At 40.8% G+C, this 16,268-nt stretch overlaps 1 protein-coding gene across 1 annotated transcript in view; it reads left to right on the forward strand.

Annotated features, from left to right (window-relative positions):
- The window catches only part of PLCB1 (phospholipase C beta 1), a 587,785-nt gene that overhangs the window by 408,286 nt on the left and 163,231 nt on the right, over nucleotides 1-16,268 (forward strand). Inside the window, exons 8-9 of the mRNA XM_020809018.3 lie at nucleotides 2,236-2,336; nucleotides 3,973-4,139. Of these exons, the coding sequence (XP_020664677.3) occupies nucleotides 2,236-2,336; nucleotides 3,973-4,139 (268 nt within the window). The remainder of the gene's footprint in view (nucleotides 1-2,235; nucleotides 2,337-3,972; nucleotides 4,140-16,268) is intronic.

Here is a 16,268-nt window from a genome sequence, read left to right on the forward strand (position 1 = left end):
AATAATAGATTCAACCCAAAATGATTTAAATTGGATCGAAAAACACAGAAACTAATGAACATGTGTCACACACTACATCCAAAAAGTGATGTGGACAGATTATATTTACCATGAAAAATCGGGGACCATGGATTACTGCAAATAGAACAGGTAGTGTGGGGGGGAGCCTAAATGAGAAGAAAAGCAGAAAAAAATTACTTAAGACAGTGAAAATGGAGAACATTTTGAAAACCACAGAAACAAAGACTCAGTGTTAGAAACAACAATTCATAAAGTAAACAGCTGGAAAAATAAACCTCTACAAGGACAACACCTGAGAAATATTGATGGAAAGCTTGATTATAATTCAACATGGGCATGGCTAAAACTGAGGACCCTTAAGAAAGAAAGAAAAAGGTTGATTTTTACTACTCAAGAACAACCACACCAAACCAACGTGATGAAGGCTAAGATCCAAGGCATTAGTACTAACAGCACATATTGACTCTGCCAAGAAAAAAAATGAAACTGCCGCACCTCATCAGTAAATGTCTGAAGACGGCACAAACAGATTACGAAATTTGACATGATAGAATGGCAAAGTTAGTGCACTGGTCATTGAGGAAGTCAAAATCTTGTGGGATTTCTGGATCCAAACGGACAGACACCTTGAACATAACACGCCAGACAGAGTAGGAATAGAAGGAAGAAATGTCTGATCATTGACATTACAATTCTAGGGATGCCAGAGTTGAAGATAAAGAATTGAAAAAAGTAACAAAATACAGAGATCTGGCAATCAGAACATCCCGCTTGTGGATGAAACACACTTCAGTGGTCCCCATAGTCTTTGGGGCTTTGGGAACAATATCAAGATTTTTAACACAATATTATAAGCAGTTGCAGATCTCAGAAATCACACTGTCAGAGCTACAAAAAACGGCAGCATTAGGAACAGCATACATACTGCATCAGTATTCAACAGATACTGGTTTAATAGGTTTTTGGTTAAGACTTGTGTATCTGTTATATAATACCAGTTAATGTTTGCATAGTTTTGACTGACTGTGCCTGGTATTTTTGAATAATAATATAGGAGAAGTTGAAGTGACAGATGGAAGATTCCTCTCTCCAGACCCAGGGTTTTAAATGTTTAACTATTAAAGTTTGAGATTGAATTCAATTATATCAGTGCTGAGTTAGGGTTGCCACCCCACTTTTTTTTCCTGAGAGACTTCATTGAATTCAGTGTGTGAAACTCTGCTATCTTTTGTTTGTGCTGTATTACGGTAACAACCATTGTGTCCTCATATGCATGATAATATTTCAGACTACGGTGCTCTTTGATAGTGTGCAGATTAACAATAATGGTGTGTTATACTGTATGTTCATGTCTTGAATGTAGAAAATGAAATCTTGGAATTGTGGTCTTAGAAAAAATATGCTGCATGTTGTTTCTACACAAAGTTCCAGCTATACTGTTTACATTATTGTAGAGAAAACTAGAGGACAGAATAATTTGATATGCCATCTGTAGGCATATATATTCAAGGTTTTCAAGCTTGAGATATCTTTGAAGTCAACTGGAAGGAATGGATGTGATCATATTTCTGTGATTGTGCCACACACATTTAAGACAGAGAATAGTGAGAGACCATGTGAGGAGTTAATCTGCCATATACTTTGGGAAAGTTATTTTTCTGGATGATGTCTTCCAGAATTATCCAGCCAAGATGACCATATTGTTGGAACATTCTGGGAGTTGCACTTCAAGAGAGTAACTTCTCCACATTCTGTTTCTTCACACATGTAACAAATTCTCAGTGAAACACTGAAATGTGGAGGTACCAAGAGAGTAGGAGAAAAGTTGATAGAGTCGGAAGAAGGGAGTAGCATGTACAGTGGGGTCTTGACTTGAGAACTTAATCCGTATTGGAAGGCGGTTCTCAAGTCAAAAAGACTGTAAGTCAAGTCTCCATTGACCTACAGTGCATTGAAAACCGATTAATCCCGTAACAGGCCGTTTTTGTTCCATTTTGGTTTTTTTCTGGTCTGTAAGTCAATTCTCAGGCTGCAAGTCAAACCTAAATTTTGCGGCCAGAGAAGTCTGTAACTCAAATAGTCTGTAAGTCAAGCCGTCTGTAAGTCAAGGGTCCACTGTAGTAATGAGGGGAAGACATAGACTAGAAGAGGATATATTGTCACAGAATCTGAAACATGCAATTTTATGTACATTATTTTAATTATTCTCCACAGAATGATTCCATTCCTCAAGAAGACTTCACTCCAGAAATATACAGAGACTTCTTAAGCAACCTATGCCCTCGGCCTGAAATTGACCACATCTTCCTAGAATTGTAAGACTTACTGGAAACTGGAATTAACTGGAATGAATTTTTCACATTTACATTGGTTCTTTATGCCTGCTTACAATAAGAAATGAGTAATGTATATTCCAGCATCACTCTCTGATACCCAGGGACAGATTTGTGGATGTTGTGGTTCCAAATTTTAACCTATCATTTGCGTTGAGGACCCAGACATCTTTTCCACTAAGGTTAAGATGCTGTTTTATGTTGCTTGAACTTTAACAGGAAATTATTCCTAGGGGAATATCACTGGCAGTCCTTGTTCTTCTTTCTGGCATATGCCGGCTTAAAGTCCAGTTAAAATAATTGGGCAGTGAGAGCAGCTGGCAGAAGAGAGAATGCCACAAGCAGTATGTATTAGATAACAGCTTCTCCAACCACCAAAAGGCTGAAGGAGTCGGGGGGGTGAAATATCCGGTAGCATAGTACTCAGTGAAGATGCTATCAGCTATCACATTCAGCACAGACTGAATTAGCAAAAAACTGGGCTCTTGTTATTTCATGCTCTAATGCTTTGGAACACCTGGAGCAATTTAATTGTAAATTTTATGTTTAATATATCCCTTTCCCTGCAGCTTTAATTCTCACATCTCTGATACTGAACTCTCCCGGATTCAGAGGCTAGTAACATATCAATGACAAATACATGTAAGATGGGCATTACCCATCTCCCTTTCTCTAACACCCAAGGAAGGGAAGGCCTAGCTCAGCCCTTCATCTCACATGGAAAATGATGCCTCAGAAGAGGATAGGTTCCCCATTCTGTATTATTTTCCAAGGTTTTTTTTTTCTTGTATGGGAAGCCCTCCCACACATAGGGGAAGGCTCTTCTCTTTCACTGTGGTGTTCATTTCTGCTCTTGGGCAAACACTTCATTCTCTACAGGAGCAGAGCCTATAGATGAGTAACACCTCACAATGTGACAGACATAAGACACAACACTTTAAAATCTCCCTGTGGCTAAAACTGGTATTTCTTTTCAAACATGTCAGACAAAAACAAAACAAAAATAATTAAAAAAAAAAACAAGGTGTCACCTTAAAGACTGCTATATTTTACTGTGAGCTTTGGTGGACAAGTCCACTTCTTCAGACAGCAAACCTCAGACAAGTGGACTAAGGGAGAAATGAATTTTCTTTTAGAATGAATTGTGGTGGGCCCATCTTACTCTGTGGGAAAATCGCTGCTCCTGGAGGCTTGCCATAGCAGCAGTTCTTGTGTTGACTCTGAAAAAACTAAGGATAGATGGGGAAGTCCAGGAAATGCTGAGAGCTGGAAAAACTGCCTGCAGGGCACAGGTGGTCCCCAGGGTCCCTGATTTCCATTCCCTACTTAGAGATAGAAGAAGGGTCATGAAAACAACATTCTTATCCTTTGTTTCTAGCACGGATGAGAATCCGCGTACAGGATTTCAATGTGATGGGTTTCAACATGAGAAGGTATCATTGCCTTCGTGATCTAAGTGAGCCTCTTCATTGCAGTCATGACTTTCATATTCAAAAGCCATGATGTGCCAGTTTCCAGGGAAATCTAGCAAAATGCTAATGGTCAGAGTTGTAAGAGAGGCAAAGCACTTGGGTCATCTTTCTTTTCTCTTTACCCCTGTTTGATTTCTTTCCTCCAGAGGTGCCAAGACCAGACCATATCTAACTGTTGATCAGATGATGGAATTTATAAACTTGAAACAACGAGACCCACGGTTAAATGAAATTCTTTATCCTCCTTTGAAGCAGGAACAGGTTCAGCAGCTGATTGAAAAATATGAACCCAATAATGCTTTGGCTAAGAAAGGTCAGTAATTTTCATTCTCTTTAGGACTCTGTTTCTGATTTCGAACAGTGAGCAAATTATGGGGTGGGCGGAGAGACGTGCAGCAGAACACACACAGGTTCAAGCTTAATCACATTTCCAATTGGCTGGCATGCAGCTTGACAGCTTTGATGCAGAGACTATTTAACTCCATCCTTTGGAAACTGTGAAGAGGGCTGGGTTAGTTTCTCTGCTGTGTTTCACTTCATAGGATAGATGATTCAGAGCATATAAATGCAATCACTAGGACAAAGACTGTTTTGCTTGAACTCAGAATCCGAGAAATTAAAAAGCGATGTAGAAATGATGTCCCACTCACTGAACCTGAGCAAAGTAATCTTGTGGTTTTGACAATACAGTACAGTAGTGGTAGTAGCACAGTCTTCTGTAGGCTGATAAGATATTTATGTTAAGAGGACTTCAGAGTGAATGAATGAATGTCTATTCTTTCTTAATCCAGAATGATGTTTTTGTGAATTTTTCTCTTCATAATGTTACTAGAATACTCTTCGCTTCCATTCAGATAAGCATTATATACTGTAGTCTGAAGTCTTTACTTACTGTTGTCTTTAGGTGAACTTCTTGCTTCATTCAAGTGTTTGACAGCTTTTTAAAGTAGTCATGCCACTACAAACTATTTTAAAGTGGAAAACATGTATATTTGATGTGGAATTAAGGATTCAAGGCAAATTCAAGGGTTATTTTGGTAATCTAGACCTGTAGTCTTTGAGACCAAGTGATCCATGATGGCTTGATTTTAGAAAAAAGGTAGAAGTAAATATGTAGCTCTTTTTTCCTCTGTGCTATTTGTGTTTTCCAGTCATTTTTCATTAGTTTTGTCAAAAAAATGCTCTTTCAACCAATTCCTGAGCAAAGTTTTGTAAGCCACTTAGTGATTAATACCTTCATTTAAAAAAAAACCTTCATTGAAATATATATATTCTGATTGGTTTGCAGCATTTACAGTGTATCTATATTGACTTGATGGCATATTATTATTATTATTATTATTATTATTATTATTATTATTATTATTATTATTATTATTATTATTATTATTATTATTATTATTATTATTATTATTATTATTATTATTATTATTATTATTACCTCTTTCAGTGATTAACGGTTGCCCCATCATGAAACCTTGAATAAAAGAATCAAGCTCCACATAGGTAGCCATGCCAGTTCATCTTGAAGGGAAAAGAAAAAGACAGAGAGGCTTTCTGCAATTTTCTTAGTGAGTTACGTACCTGGCTATGGAGCCAGAGGTTGGGAGTCCAATCTCTGTACTTTGCAAAAGAAGAGCCAGCCTGTATAGCCTTGGGCAAGCTGCACAGTCTGAGAGAGCCCTCAGAAGACAGCAATAGTAAACCACTTCTGAGTAGTCTATACCTAGAAAACCCTGGAAAGGGTCACCATGAATGGTAGTTGACTTGGCATATTATTATTAATATTATTTTTATTTTTATTTTTATTATTATTATTATTATTATTGTTGTTGTTGTTGTTGTTGTTGTTGTTGTTGTTGTTGCTGCTGTTGCTATTGCTATTGCTATTGCTATTGCTATTGTTATTGTTATTGTTACCTCTTTCAGTGACTAACAGTTTCCCCATCATATATACTGTAAATGCTGCAAACCATTCAGAATAATCCTGCTCAGGAAAACCACACAGTAAAGGGCAGTAGCACAAGCAGTCCCCTTTTGCTCATGACACTTTGCATATGTGATAGATAAGGGGAGGCCTAATGGATGGCCTCCTAAGAAGCTACACTTGCTTGCACTGTTTTCCTTACCTAGTCACGTGGTGTGATAGGATTCTGGCCACTCCTTTCAATGCAAATTACTGTCAAGTCATTGAGTACAGGTTTGCAGCATAATTTTCTGCTGTCAGTAAAGTGAAAATTGTGCCAAAGAAGAACAGGATTCTCTAAAATTTACAAAAATGACGACATAAATTAAAGCTCAAGGTACAGGACCTCACATGAAAAAAATGATTTTTTTTTTGATGGGAATGTTCTTTAAAAGATTTAAAGATATTATAAAAATATCCCAGAATGCATAAAACAGTAAGGCCTCTTATTATTCCTAGTCATTCATCCCTTATATTTTTCTACCCATTCATCCTCTAAATTAGTTATTCCCAACCCTGGGTAAACCTGGGTGTTCCTGGACTGCAATTCCCAGAAGCTTTCACCACCATGTGTGCTGGCCAGGATTCCTGACCGTTGCAGTCTAAGAACGCCTGTCTTTCTATGTTAGCAATAGAGGATGGAGGGGAGCAGGTACATGATAACTTGTATCCAAGAAATACTGGAGGCAAGCATCCAAGTTGTGGAGGACTGGGTTGAAAAAATACAGAATTTTGTTCTGATGAGAAACATAAATAAATGGGCTGAAGAAAGGAAAGACAATACTGGTGCACATTGGCTAGAAAATAGACAACCTTATTTAAGTTTGAAAAATCAGCCTAATGCATGCAGTTACACGGTTCTTTTTACTAAATATTGTGAGTCTGTTAAATAATGGTTGTTGTGGGTTTTTCGGGCTCTTTGGCCGTGTTCTGAAGGTTGTTCTTCCTAACGTTTCGCCAGTCTCTGTGGCTGGCATCTTCAGAGGACAGCACTCTGCTAAATAATGTTTTGAGAAGAGAGATGGTGATGATGGGATTTACTGTTTTATAATTATTTGTAATTTATTATAGCATTAATCTTGCTCGATAGACTGGATATCTTTGAATGATGAATCAACGATAGCTTTTTCTGGAGAAATCAGACATGAACATAGTCATTCACTTCCTGGTTCCCTTCAGGCTGGTTTATCATAATGCATGATACACAGGACTGTCTTTGAAGAAGGCCGAGTACATCTGTTTGTTTAAAAAAAAAACTTGCAGACCTTTGAACCAGCAAAACATGTTGAATGGCTTCAGTCCTTTACCACCTACACTATGCTGAGTTCAAGGTGCTGTTCTTTTCAGCAACAGGGTGATAACAGCAACTAATATGTTGGACTAGGACTAGGAAGGCTGAGTGGGTTCAGATTTCCACTCAGCCAGGAACCTTACTTAATTACCTTGTGCACATTATTCAGTTCTAACCTAACCATAGCCCAGTGCAGGATCATTGTGATCAGGGTTAGCTTATGATCTGATCAAAGGAGGGGGGTTATAAGCCCAAAATTTGGGGCTCAGGGACCTCCCGCTCTGATTATAAGTTTCCAGTGGTTAGTAAGATCAGTTAGTGTATCCTCAGAAGGGACCTGATGCACCATCCTCAACTCTTTAAGATGAATGTATTAAGTGAAAGAAATAATCAGCCTAGACTAGAGTGCTTCAAGAATCACCTCCCACCATTGGGTATCAAGTCTGCTTGATCACATATCTCTTAGTGTTGACTCTGCGTTAATCTAGAGATGAGCTAATGAGTAGAATATTTAAAAAGGCCAAGTGAGTCAAATGAATCTGAACATAAGTTATTTCTCCCTGACTTCTCCCCATACAGTGCAGTTGTTTGCATTACAGAGATTTTTTCTAAGTCTTAAGAATTTCCTAAATGAACAGACATTTGCCTTTTGCAGTTGATGGCTTTTCTAATTAATCTCTAATGTCTTTAAGTAATCCAAAATGGCTTTGTTCGTTCGTTCGTTCGTTCGTTCGTTCGTTCGTTCGTTCGTTCCTTCCTTCCTTCCTTCCTTCCTTCCTTCCTTCCTTCCTTCCTTCCTTCCTTCCTTCCTTCCTTCCTTCCTTCCTTCCTTCCTTCCTTCCTTCCTTCTTTCCTTTCAAAAGAAGCACAGATGAAAGACAATAAGACAAATTGAAACTGCCAGTGATACATCTACTAAGAAAAAGCAATTATGACCCTGTCACCTCTCATTCAGCAGTTGAAGAGAATTTATAGTAACATCTCATTTCTGTTGTGTGTCTTCTTCTGATGCATCTTTTGGAAGATGATGTGTCCTCTGAAAGCTGACGGACTGAGCTGGGGAGATCATCAGTATAAAGCTTGTTGTACCTTGAGGAAATAATTGGGAAATGTCGAACAAAATAGGAGCCAGTCCAGTGCTCTGGAATAGAGCACTGGTTTGGACAGTGATACTTCAGGAGATACGGTCCTAAAAAGTAAGTTTTCCAAGCTTTGCTTGTCTACGTGAGAAGAGCATCACTCCATAAAACACAAGGTGTTTAGCTATTTTTTTCCTAAAATAATCACAAAGATTATTCCCAGCTACCCATGCGTACTGGGAAGAGATCAGCGCCAGTATGCATGGGTAGCTGCCAGGGTGCTCCTGGCCCTACACTGTCACTGCAACACTAGGCAAGCTGGCGCTACAATTGTACTTGGATTTTTAATGAAGACTGGAGAAAGAAAGAACTACAATACCCACTTCTTAAAATGGGTGGAATGCCAGGAAAGTCTAGACCTTGGTCACACAGAAAAATGGGTTATTTGGAAGTCACTTCGTAGGCTGCAGATTGGGGTTAGTAGAACCAAGTGAGTGCAAAGAACAGGCAGCATCATACCCTAGTCAGTATACTCTGTGTCCCTCAACATGTACATGTGATGTTAGCTGCCCCAAATGTTCTTGTTGTTGCCCATCACTGGATGAAAATTATGTTTATTAATTGTACTACAATGCTTCTAACATAAAGCCTGACTGATCATGTTAGCTTGGGAATTTGGGGAATTGTTGTACAAAACATTTAACAAGGACAGAGGCCCCAACACAGACTTTTGGCGGATCATAAAGGAGGAGCTCTTGTCTCCCCCCATTTGTTTGGGAGATTGCTTTGCTCCATCATTTCTCTCCCAGTGCGTTGAAGTCTCCCTCTGTTTTGTACTCAGCCTCCTACAAGAAGAAGCAAAGTAGCTTCAAGCCAGAATGTTGTTCTGCTCTATAGGCTGAGTATTTGAGCCCTGTAAAATTTGGGAAGATCAATACATGTTTTGGGAAAGCTCCTCAAAACAGAGTGCCCCCCCCCCTGTTTTGTGGGAAGAATGTACTTTCCCAAAGTCCCCTGTGATATCCAACCTGATATAATACTGCAAAACCTAACCTATTAACATTCTGTAATGATATCCTGGAGTAAATAAAACGAAAATAAATTAAAAAGAACATTTGATCCAATTTGCTGAAGGGGGTCCCCTTTTGTGAACGTTCATTTATCTGCAGTAGGTGCCTCAGCTAATGACATTTAGTTATGAGTTTAACCAAAGATTTTATTGGAATATGAGCTCCTGCTGTTTATGTAGCAATTTTCTTTCAGCATATTATTAGATGCTTAAGGAAGTGTTTTATGTTTGTTAATTAAAGGGATGAAGAATATAAATCCAAAAATTAAAGGGAAGCATCAGTGATACGGGTTAACAAACAGAGGTTTAGAGGGCTGTGTCTCAGCAAGAGGGAAGTGTAGTCTTGCATGACGGGTTAGTGAGATTTGTTCCCTTTTATTGCTTGTTGTGTTTTAAAATGGCACACATTAAGTGGGATTTTGCAGCTCCGACAAGTGCTAAGAGCTTTTGCCCACATCTCCAAGAAAGAGATGGATTACAGGTCAAGAGCAGAAAAATGCTGCTGCTGCTGCTGCTTCAACATTTACTGCATGTAGTTGCATGGAAGTTTAGTGTTCTCCTCTTGGGGTTTGGCTGATTTGATTGTAGGCTTCTGATCCCAGATCTGGGGGGACTAAGATAGGGAATGACACTGAAGGGAAAATTCCTTTTGAAGTTACCTCAGGATTTGAACAGACCCAGTGGGCTAACTTAAAATCCAAGGCTCTGAGTGTTAATGGAGCGCTTGTGGATAAAAAGCAGAAGCCAAGGTCAGAACAGGTCTGAGGTGAAAGGAACTTAAAAAGCAGAGGCTTGAAAACAGAATTTGTTTTGTGTCTGGAGGCAAGAAGGTTGTCTAGACCAAGAAACTGTCATGGCTGGTGTGGTGCCAGAAAAAGCGGAGCCATGTTTAGCTGCCAAGTGAGAGCTACATAGTACACCAGAAAAACACCGGGAAAGGAAAGCAACAGTGAAAGAGTGTTTTAAAAAAGAGGCCTGACTAACTCTGCAATAGAAACCAGCTCTTATCAAAGAAGTACACATACTTATGCCAATCAAAAGAATTAGAAAGCTAAGAATGGAGGTAATTGATTCTCGAGGCATAAGGTTTACCTCAGGAAGTGGAGGGAAGTGGAGACCCTCTAGTTGTGGAACAGGAGGAGACTCATCAGGGTGTCTCAGGGAGAGAAGGTGTTCTAAGCTCCCAAGATTTTGAGAAATGGAAGCTGGAACAGGAATTTAAATTGAAGGAACTAGAAATCAAAGAGAGCTGAGGCCAGACAAATGGCATTTGAGCAGGAAAAAAGACAACTAGAGATGAGAGAAAAAGCTGAGCAAGAAAACAGACAAATGGAATTAAAACAAATGAAATTTCAAATGGAAATGAGAAGATTAGAATTGGCTGCTCAAAAGAATAATTGTAATAACAATAACTACACTAGTGAGGGAAATCTCTCAAAAACTGACTTTAAAAAATTCCCCAGTATAGAACAGGAGATTGCCCTCAATCTTTCCTCATATCATTTGAAAGATAATGTTGGGACTTTAATATTAAGGATGATGAAAGAATGATGGTTTTGAGATCCCAAATAAGTGGAGATTTAGCTGAGTTGTATTCGCAGATGCCTTTGGAGCAGGCTAGAGATTTTGAAGCATATAGAAAAATGGTACTTTCTAGATTTGGTATCAGTGCAGAACACCTGAGGCGAAAATTTCGTTTCCTGACCAAAAAGCCTGAGGAATCTTATTCCCAGGTAGGGGCTAAACTGCTGCAATGTTTGGAGAAATGGATGGAACATGAAAATGTCACTTCTCTTGAGCAAATGAAAAATGTGATTGGATTGGAACAATTTTATTCTATTTTGCCTGGGGAATTGCGTTAAGTAGTTAAGGACAAAAATCCTAAAAATCTATTAGAAGCAGCTGAAACAGTGGGTTACATTGGGGAGATTCGAAACCACAGGTTCTCTGAAGTAAATTTCAACAGGCAAAACTGGGACAACCATAAGAAACCCTTTAACAAAAATTTCCTCGGCAAAAAAACAGGAAAAGAAGGCCAGGGTAGTACTTCACCTAAATTAGCAGGCCTAGTTCTCAGACCCAAATGAACCCTAAGGAAAAGTTAAAGTTGAACAGATCTCCTCAGAGTGAACAAAGAAGACAGTGTTATAACTGCGGGGAATTCGGTCATTTACAATTCAATTGTATGAAAACTAAACTTAGGAATGAGAAGGATGATAATCAGACCAAAAAGGTTTACTGTTTAAAACCAGCTGAAGCCACTGAGAGAAGCAGTAACAATGGTAGTTCTGTCTCCATGGCAACTGGCATGACAGAAAATTCTGATCTGCCACTAGCCCAGGCCGTTCATTGTTTTCTTGTAAAGGCAGAAGATATTTTAATACATAACCCTGGTGAGAGGTTTCTCATTAATGGAAAGTCTTATGTAGGAGTGGTTGATACTTGTTCTAACACAACCCTGTGTCATCCTGAGGTGATTCCTAAAGAACAAATTTTCCCAAACCAGACTGTTACCATCAAGGGAAAAAGTTATACTCCAGTGATTTTACCCATGGCTAAAGTGAAAATAAACTATAGAGATTGGATCGGAAATTCAGACGTGGCAATTTCTGATCAAATTCCTGCACCTTGTTTAATTAGGCTAGATCTGTATAAGTATGTGCAGAGTCCTTGTAAAGTAACAGGTTCCTTGAGAGAGCAGTTAACAATCCCCGAGGGAAAAATGGATTCCCTAACCTCTGAATCTATCCAGGGATGTCTCAAGTTAGAAAAGAACCATGAGGTAACCAAAATGGCTGATGAGGTTATTTTGAAAACTCCTAATGATCCTTCCTGTATTGAGGAATAGATGGAAGATAGTACTTTGAATGATTATTACTACAAAAGTTAGAGAGAATCCCATTCCACTGATTCCTGAACACCCAGAGAGGGCTATGACTGATAAAGACCTGACATAAAGAGAAGGTTTACATTTGATAGAGCATGTTAAGTGCTTTTGTACTTGCATGCTCACAGGGGGGCCAGGAATCACCCACTGCAGCAGAAATGGATACAGTAGCAGAGGAAAGCTGGAGGAGAAAAGTATCTTTGGAAGTCAGCCTAATTATTGTCCAGAAGTTGACAATGCTTCTTAATAATCCAAATAAAAATAGTTTGGCTCAGGAGCAGAAGGAGGAAATTAGTTTGATAGGTTGCTTTGAAGCAGCCACCAGTACATCCATTTTATTATCTCCCCAATGCCCTGAAAGGTCTTGCCTGGATAAGAAGCTTTTATATAGAAAAAAACCTTAGAAGTGGCAGAGCCAAGCTTGGAAAGTACTCCTGAAAAAGAGAAAGGCTTGTATGAGGCCCAGGAAAGAGTATTCTGTCCTGAGGACCAAGTAGCAGAACTGAGAACTATAGAGGGGAGAAACTTGATTTTAGCAGGGGCGGAACAAGTAGTCCTAAAACCCTTGCAAGGCAGCCCCCTATCTAGCATATTTATTTGTTTATTTGTTTATTTGTTTATTTGTTTATTTGTTTATTTGTTTATTTATTTATTTATTTATTTATTTATTTATTTATTTATTTATTTGTTAATTTGTTTATTGATTTATTGATTTATTGATTTATTGATTTATTTATTTATATGCCGCCCACACTACCCAAAGGTTTCTGGGCGGCTTACAACATTTAAAATACAATAAAAATTCAACATTTAAAATACAATTAATATATATATAAAATTGCCATCGGACCCACAGCTAATATTATTTTAATTAAAAGCCTTCTGGAACAGGAAGCTTTTGACCTGGCGCCGAAATGTCACCAGCGTCGGCGCCAGACGAATTTCAGTCAGGAGGGCATTCCATAGTCTGGGAGCAACTGCCGAAAAGGCCGTTTGTCTACAAGCCATCCCTCTTACCTCCTTAAGGGACGGCTCTTTCAAAAGGGCCCCCTGGCTAGATCTTAACTGCTGGGTAGATTCATATGGAAGGAGGCGGTTCTTCAGATATCCAGGGTCCAAGCCATTTAGGGCTTTATATGTCAAAACAAGCACTTTGAATTGGGCCCGGGCAGCAACTGGTAGCCAATGTAGCTTGAACAGAATGGGCTGGATATGTTCGCTAGCGGCTGCACCTCTCACCAGCCACGCAGCTCGATTCTGGACCAGTTGCAGTCGCCGGACCGTCTTCAAAGGCAGCCCCACATAGAGCGGATTGCAGTAATCTATGCGGGATGTTACCAGTGCATGTGTGACTGTCATGAGACTCCGCTCGTCCAGGTAGGGTCATAGCTGGTATAATTTCTGCAGCTGAAGGAAGGCACCTCTGGCCACCGAGTCCACCTGGGCTTCCACTGTTAGACTGGGGTCCAGGAGCACCCCCAAGCTGCAGACCCTGTTCCTTAGGGGGAGTGTAACCCCATTCAGGGCAGGGAAATGGCCCTCCAGCCTGTCCAGCGAAGCACCCACTAATAGCACTTCCGTCTTGTCTGGATTGAGTTTCAATTTATTAACCCTCATCCAGTCCATTATCAGGTCTAGACACGAGTTCAGCACAGAAACTGCCTCACCTGGATTGGTGGAAAATGAGAGGTAGAGCTGAGTGTTATCAGCATATTGCTGACTCCTCAACCCAAACCTCCTGATGACCTCTCCCAGCGGTTTCATGTAGATGTTGAACAGCATGGGGGGCAGTATTGAGCCCTGAGGAACCCCATGACATAAACGCCATGGGGCAGAGCAACTGTCCCCCAGCACCACCCTCTGGACACAGTCATCCAGGAAGGAGCGGAACCACCATAAAGTGGTGCCCCCAACTCCCAACCCAGCCAGCCTATCCAGAAGGACACCATGGTTGATGGTGTCGAAAGCTGTTGAAAGGTCCAGGAGTACCAACAGGGACATACTCACCCTGTGTCTCTCCCGGCAAAGGTCATCGTACAGGGCGACCAAGGCAGTCTCCATGCCAAAACCCGGCCTGAAACCCAATTGAAATGGATCCAGAAAATCTGTTTCATCCAGCAGTGCCTGGAGTTGCCCGGCCACAACTCACTCCAACACTTTGCCCAAATAAGGGAGGTTCGCTACTGGTCAGTGGTTAACCACCAGCCTTGGGTCCAGGTTAGGCTTTTTAAGGAGTGGTCGAATTACCTCCTCTTTCAAAGTGGTAGGGACCACTCCCTCTCTCAAAGAGGCGTTCACGGCCTCCTGGACCCAGGTGCGAACCCCCCTGGCTAATCTTCCAATTAGCCAGGATGGGCAAGGGTCGAGCGGAGTGGTGGTAGAACAGACAGTTCCAAGCACCCTGTCCACATCCTCAGGTCTCAACAATTGAAACTCATCCATTAATACTTGACCTAAGCATGGCACACTGGACACATCTTCTGATTCTGTAGTAACTGCGGAGTCCAACCCGCTGTGAATCTGAGCAATTTCCCCCTCAAAATGGATGGCAAACTAATCACAGCGAGCTGATGAGCAGTCCAGGACCTCCACCGGATTTCCCGGTTGAAGAAGATCCCGGACCATCCGAAACAGCTCTGCCGGACGACATTCTGAGGAAGCAATACGGCTGGAGAAATATTGCCGTTTCACCAGCCGTATTGCAACGAAATAGGCCCGATAATGGGCTCTAAGTCGTGTTCGATCGGCCTCCCAGCGGGATTTCCTCCACCTGCGCTCCAGCCGTCTCCCCTCTCGCTTCATCGCCCGCAGTTCAGAAGTATACTAGGGAGCTGTCTGGGCTCTGCGTGCAGGGAGAAGGCGCTTAGGTGCAATCATGTCAACCGCCCGGGTCATCTCTCTATTCCAAAGGGTGACCTGAGCTTCAACAGGAGCGCCGACCATATCAGACGGATAATCCCCCAGAGCATTCAGGAATCCATCTGGATCCATTAGTCTCCGAGGGCGGATCATCTTAATAGATTCCCCCACCCTTGCAGAGGGGAGAAGAAGCTAATAGACTAAACTTGACCGGGAAGTAGTCTGACCATGACAATGGGGTCACAACCAGCCCCTCCACATCCAAAGCACCATCTTCCAGTCCTGTTGAGAAAACCAGGTCCAAGGTATGGCCCTTCTCATGCATCAGGCCGATGACACATTGAGACAGCCCCATGGTTGTCATGGTGGCCATGAAGTCCTGAGCATGGATGTTGACGTCCTCACTGAATGAAGAAATAAAATCAGCTACCATACTCAGTGCATCTAAAACAAACCAATTGTTGATTGCACTTAAGAGAAACTTGCATGAGAATATTAAAGTGACCCATGATAGTCGTCCCCCACATAGGGAAAACATTGCAAAGAAAAAGTACCTGTGAGTGAATGTGTGAGTGAGGAGGAAGGCATAAGCCCTGAGTTCTTAAAGAGGGACATATCCAGAGATGTTTGGGAGGAGGAGAGGGAACTGCCTACCCTTTCCCCAGCTGAGAAAGTGAAGCCCTGAGCCAGACTTAAAGCAGACGTCACTAACAAACGACAAGCAGAGGACGTCCAGTGGACAACCGAGTGGCCGATGACCTCCAGTTGATGGAAGAGAATGTGGAAGAAGGAGTCAGTGATCATCTGAGGGACCCCTGAATGCCAGCAGTTGTGTGTCCAGCTGAAGGAGGCAGTAACAACCAGACCAGTCCACGGCGCATCTTACTACAGGAAGGTGAAAGACTTGAACTTTGTAAACCACGGAGTAAAAGAGACTCAGATCATGCCTCAAAAGCCAAATGACTGATGGGGGGGGAGAATAAACTAAGCTGATAATGTTATAAGAAATGTTCTGTTTGTGTATAGTGTGGAAAAACTGAATATTGATGAACTGAAACGTGGAGAATGATTCAAGGACTTCTAAAACAAACTGGAATGGACTATTGATTTACTGGTTAATTATCTATGTAAAAGTTTCCTGATTGTGGTATATTTCTGGAAAGTTGAAAATGTTAAATGTAGTAAGTATAACTAATGAGGTAAAGTATATTATTGAGTTATATTGGAATGTTTAGAGTAATAAGATATTGTGATTATTATAATAAATATTGTTATTTCTTGCAAAATGATG

Source organism: Pogona vitticeps, chromosome 1 (assembly GCF_051106095.1).
Source record: "Pogona vitticeps strain Pit_001003342236 chromosome 1, PviZW2.1, whole genome shotgun sequence".
NCBI lineage: Eukaryota > Metazoa > Chordata > Lepidosauria > Squamata > Agamidae > Pogona > Pogona vitticeps.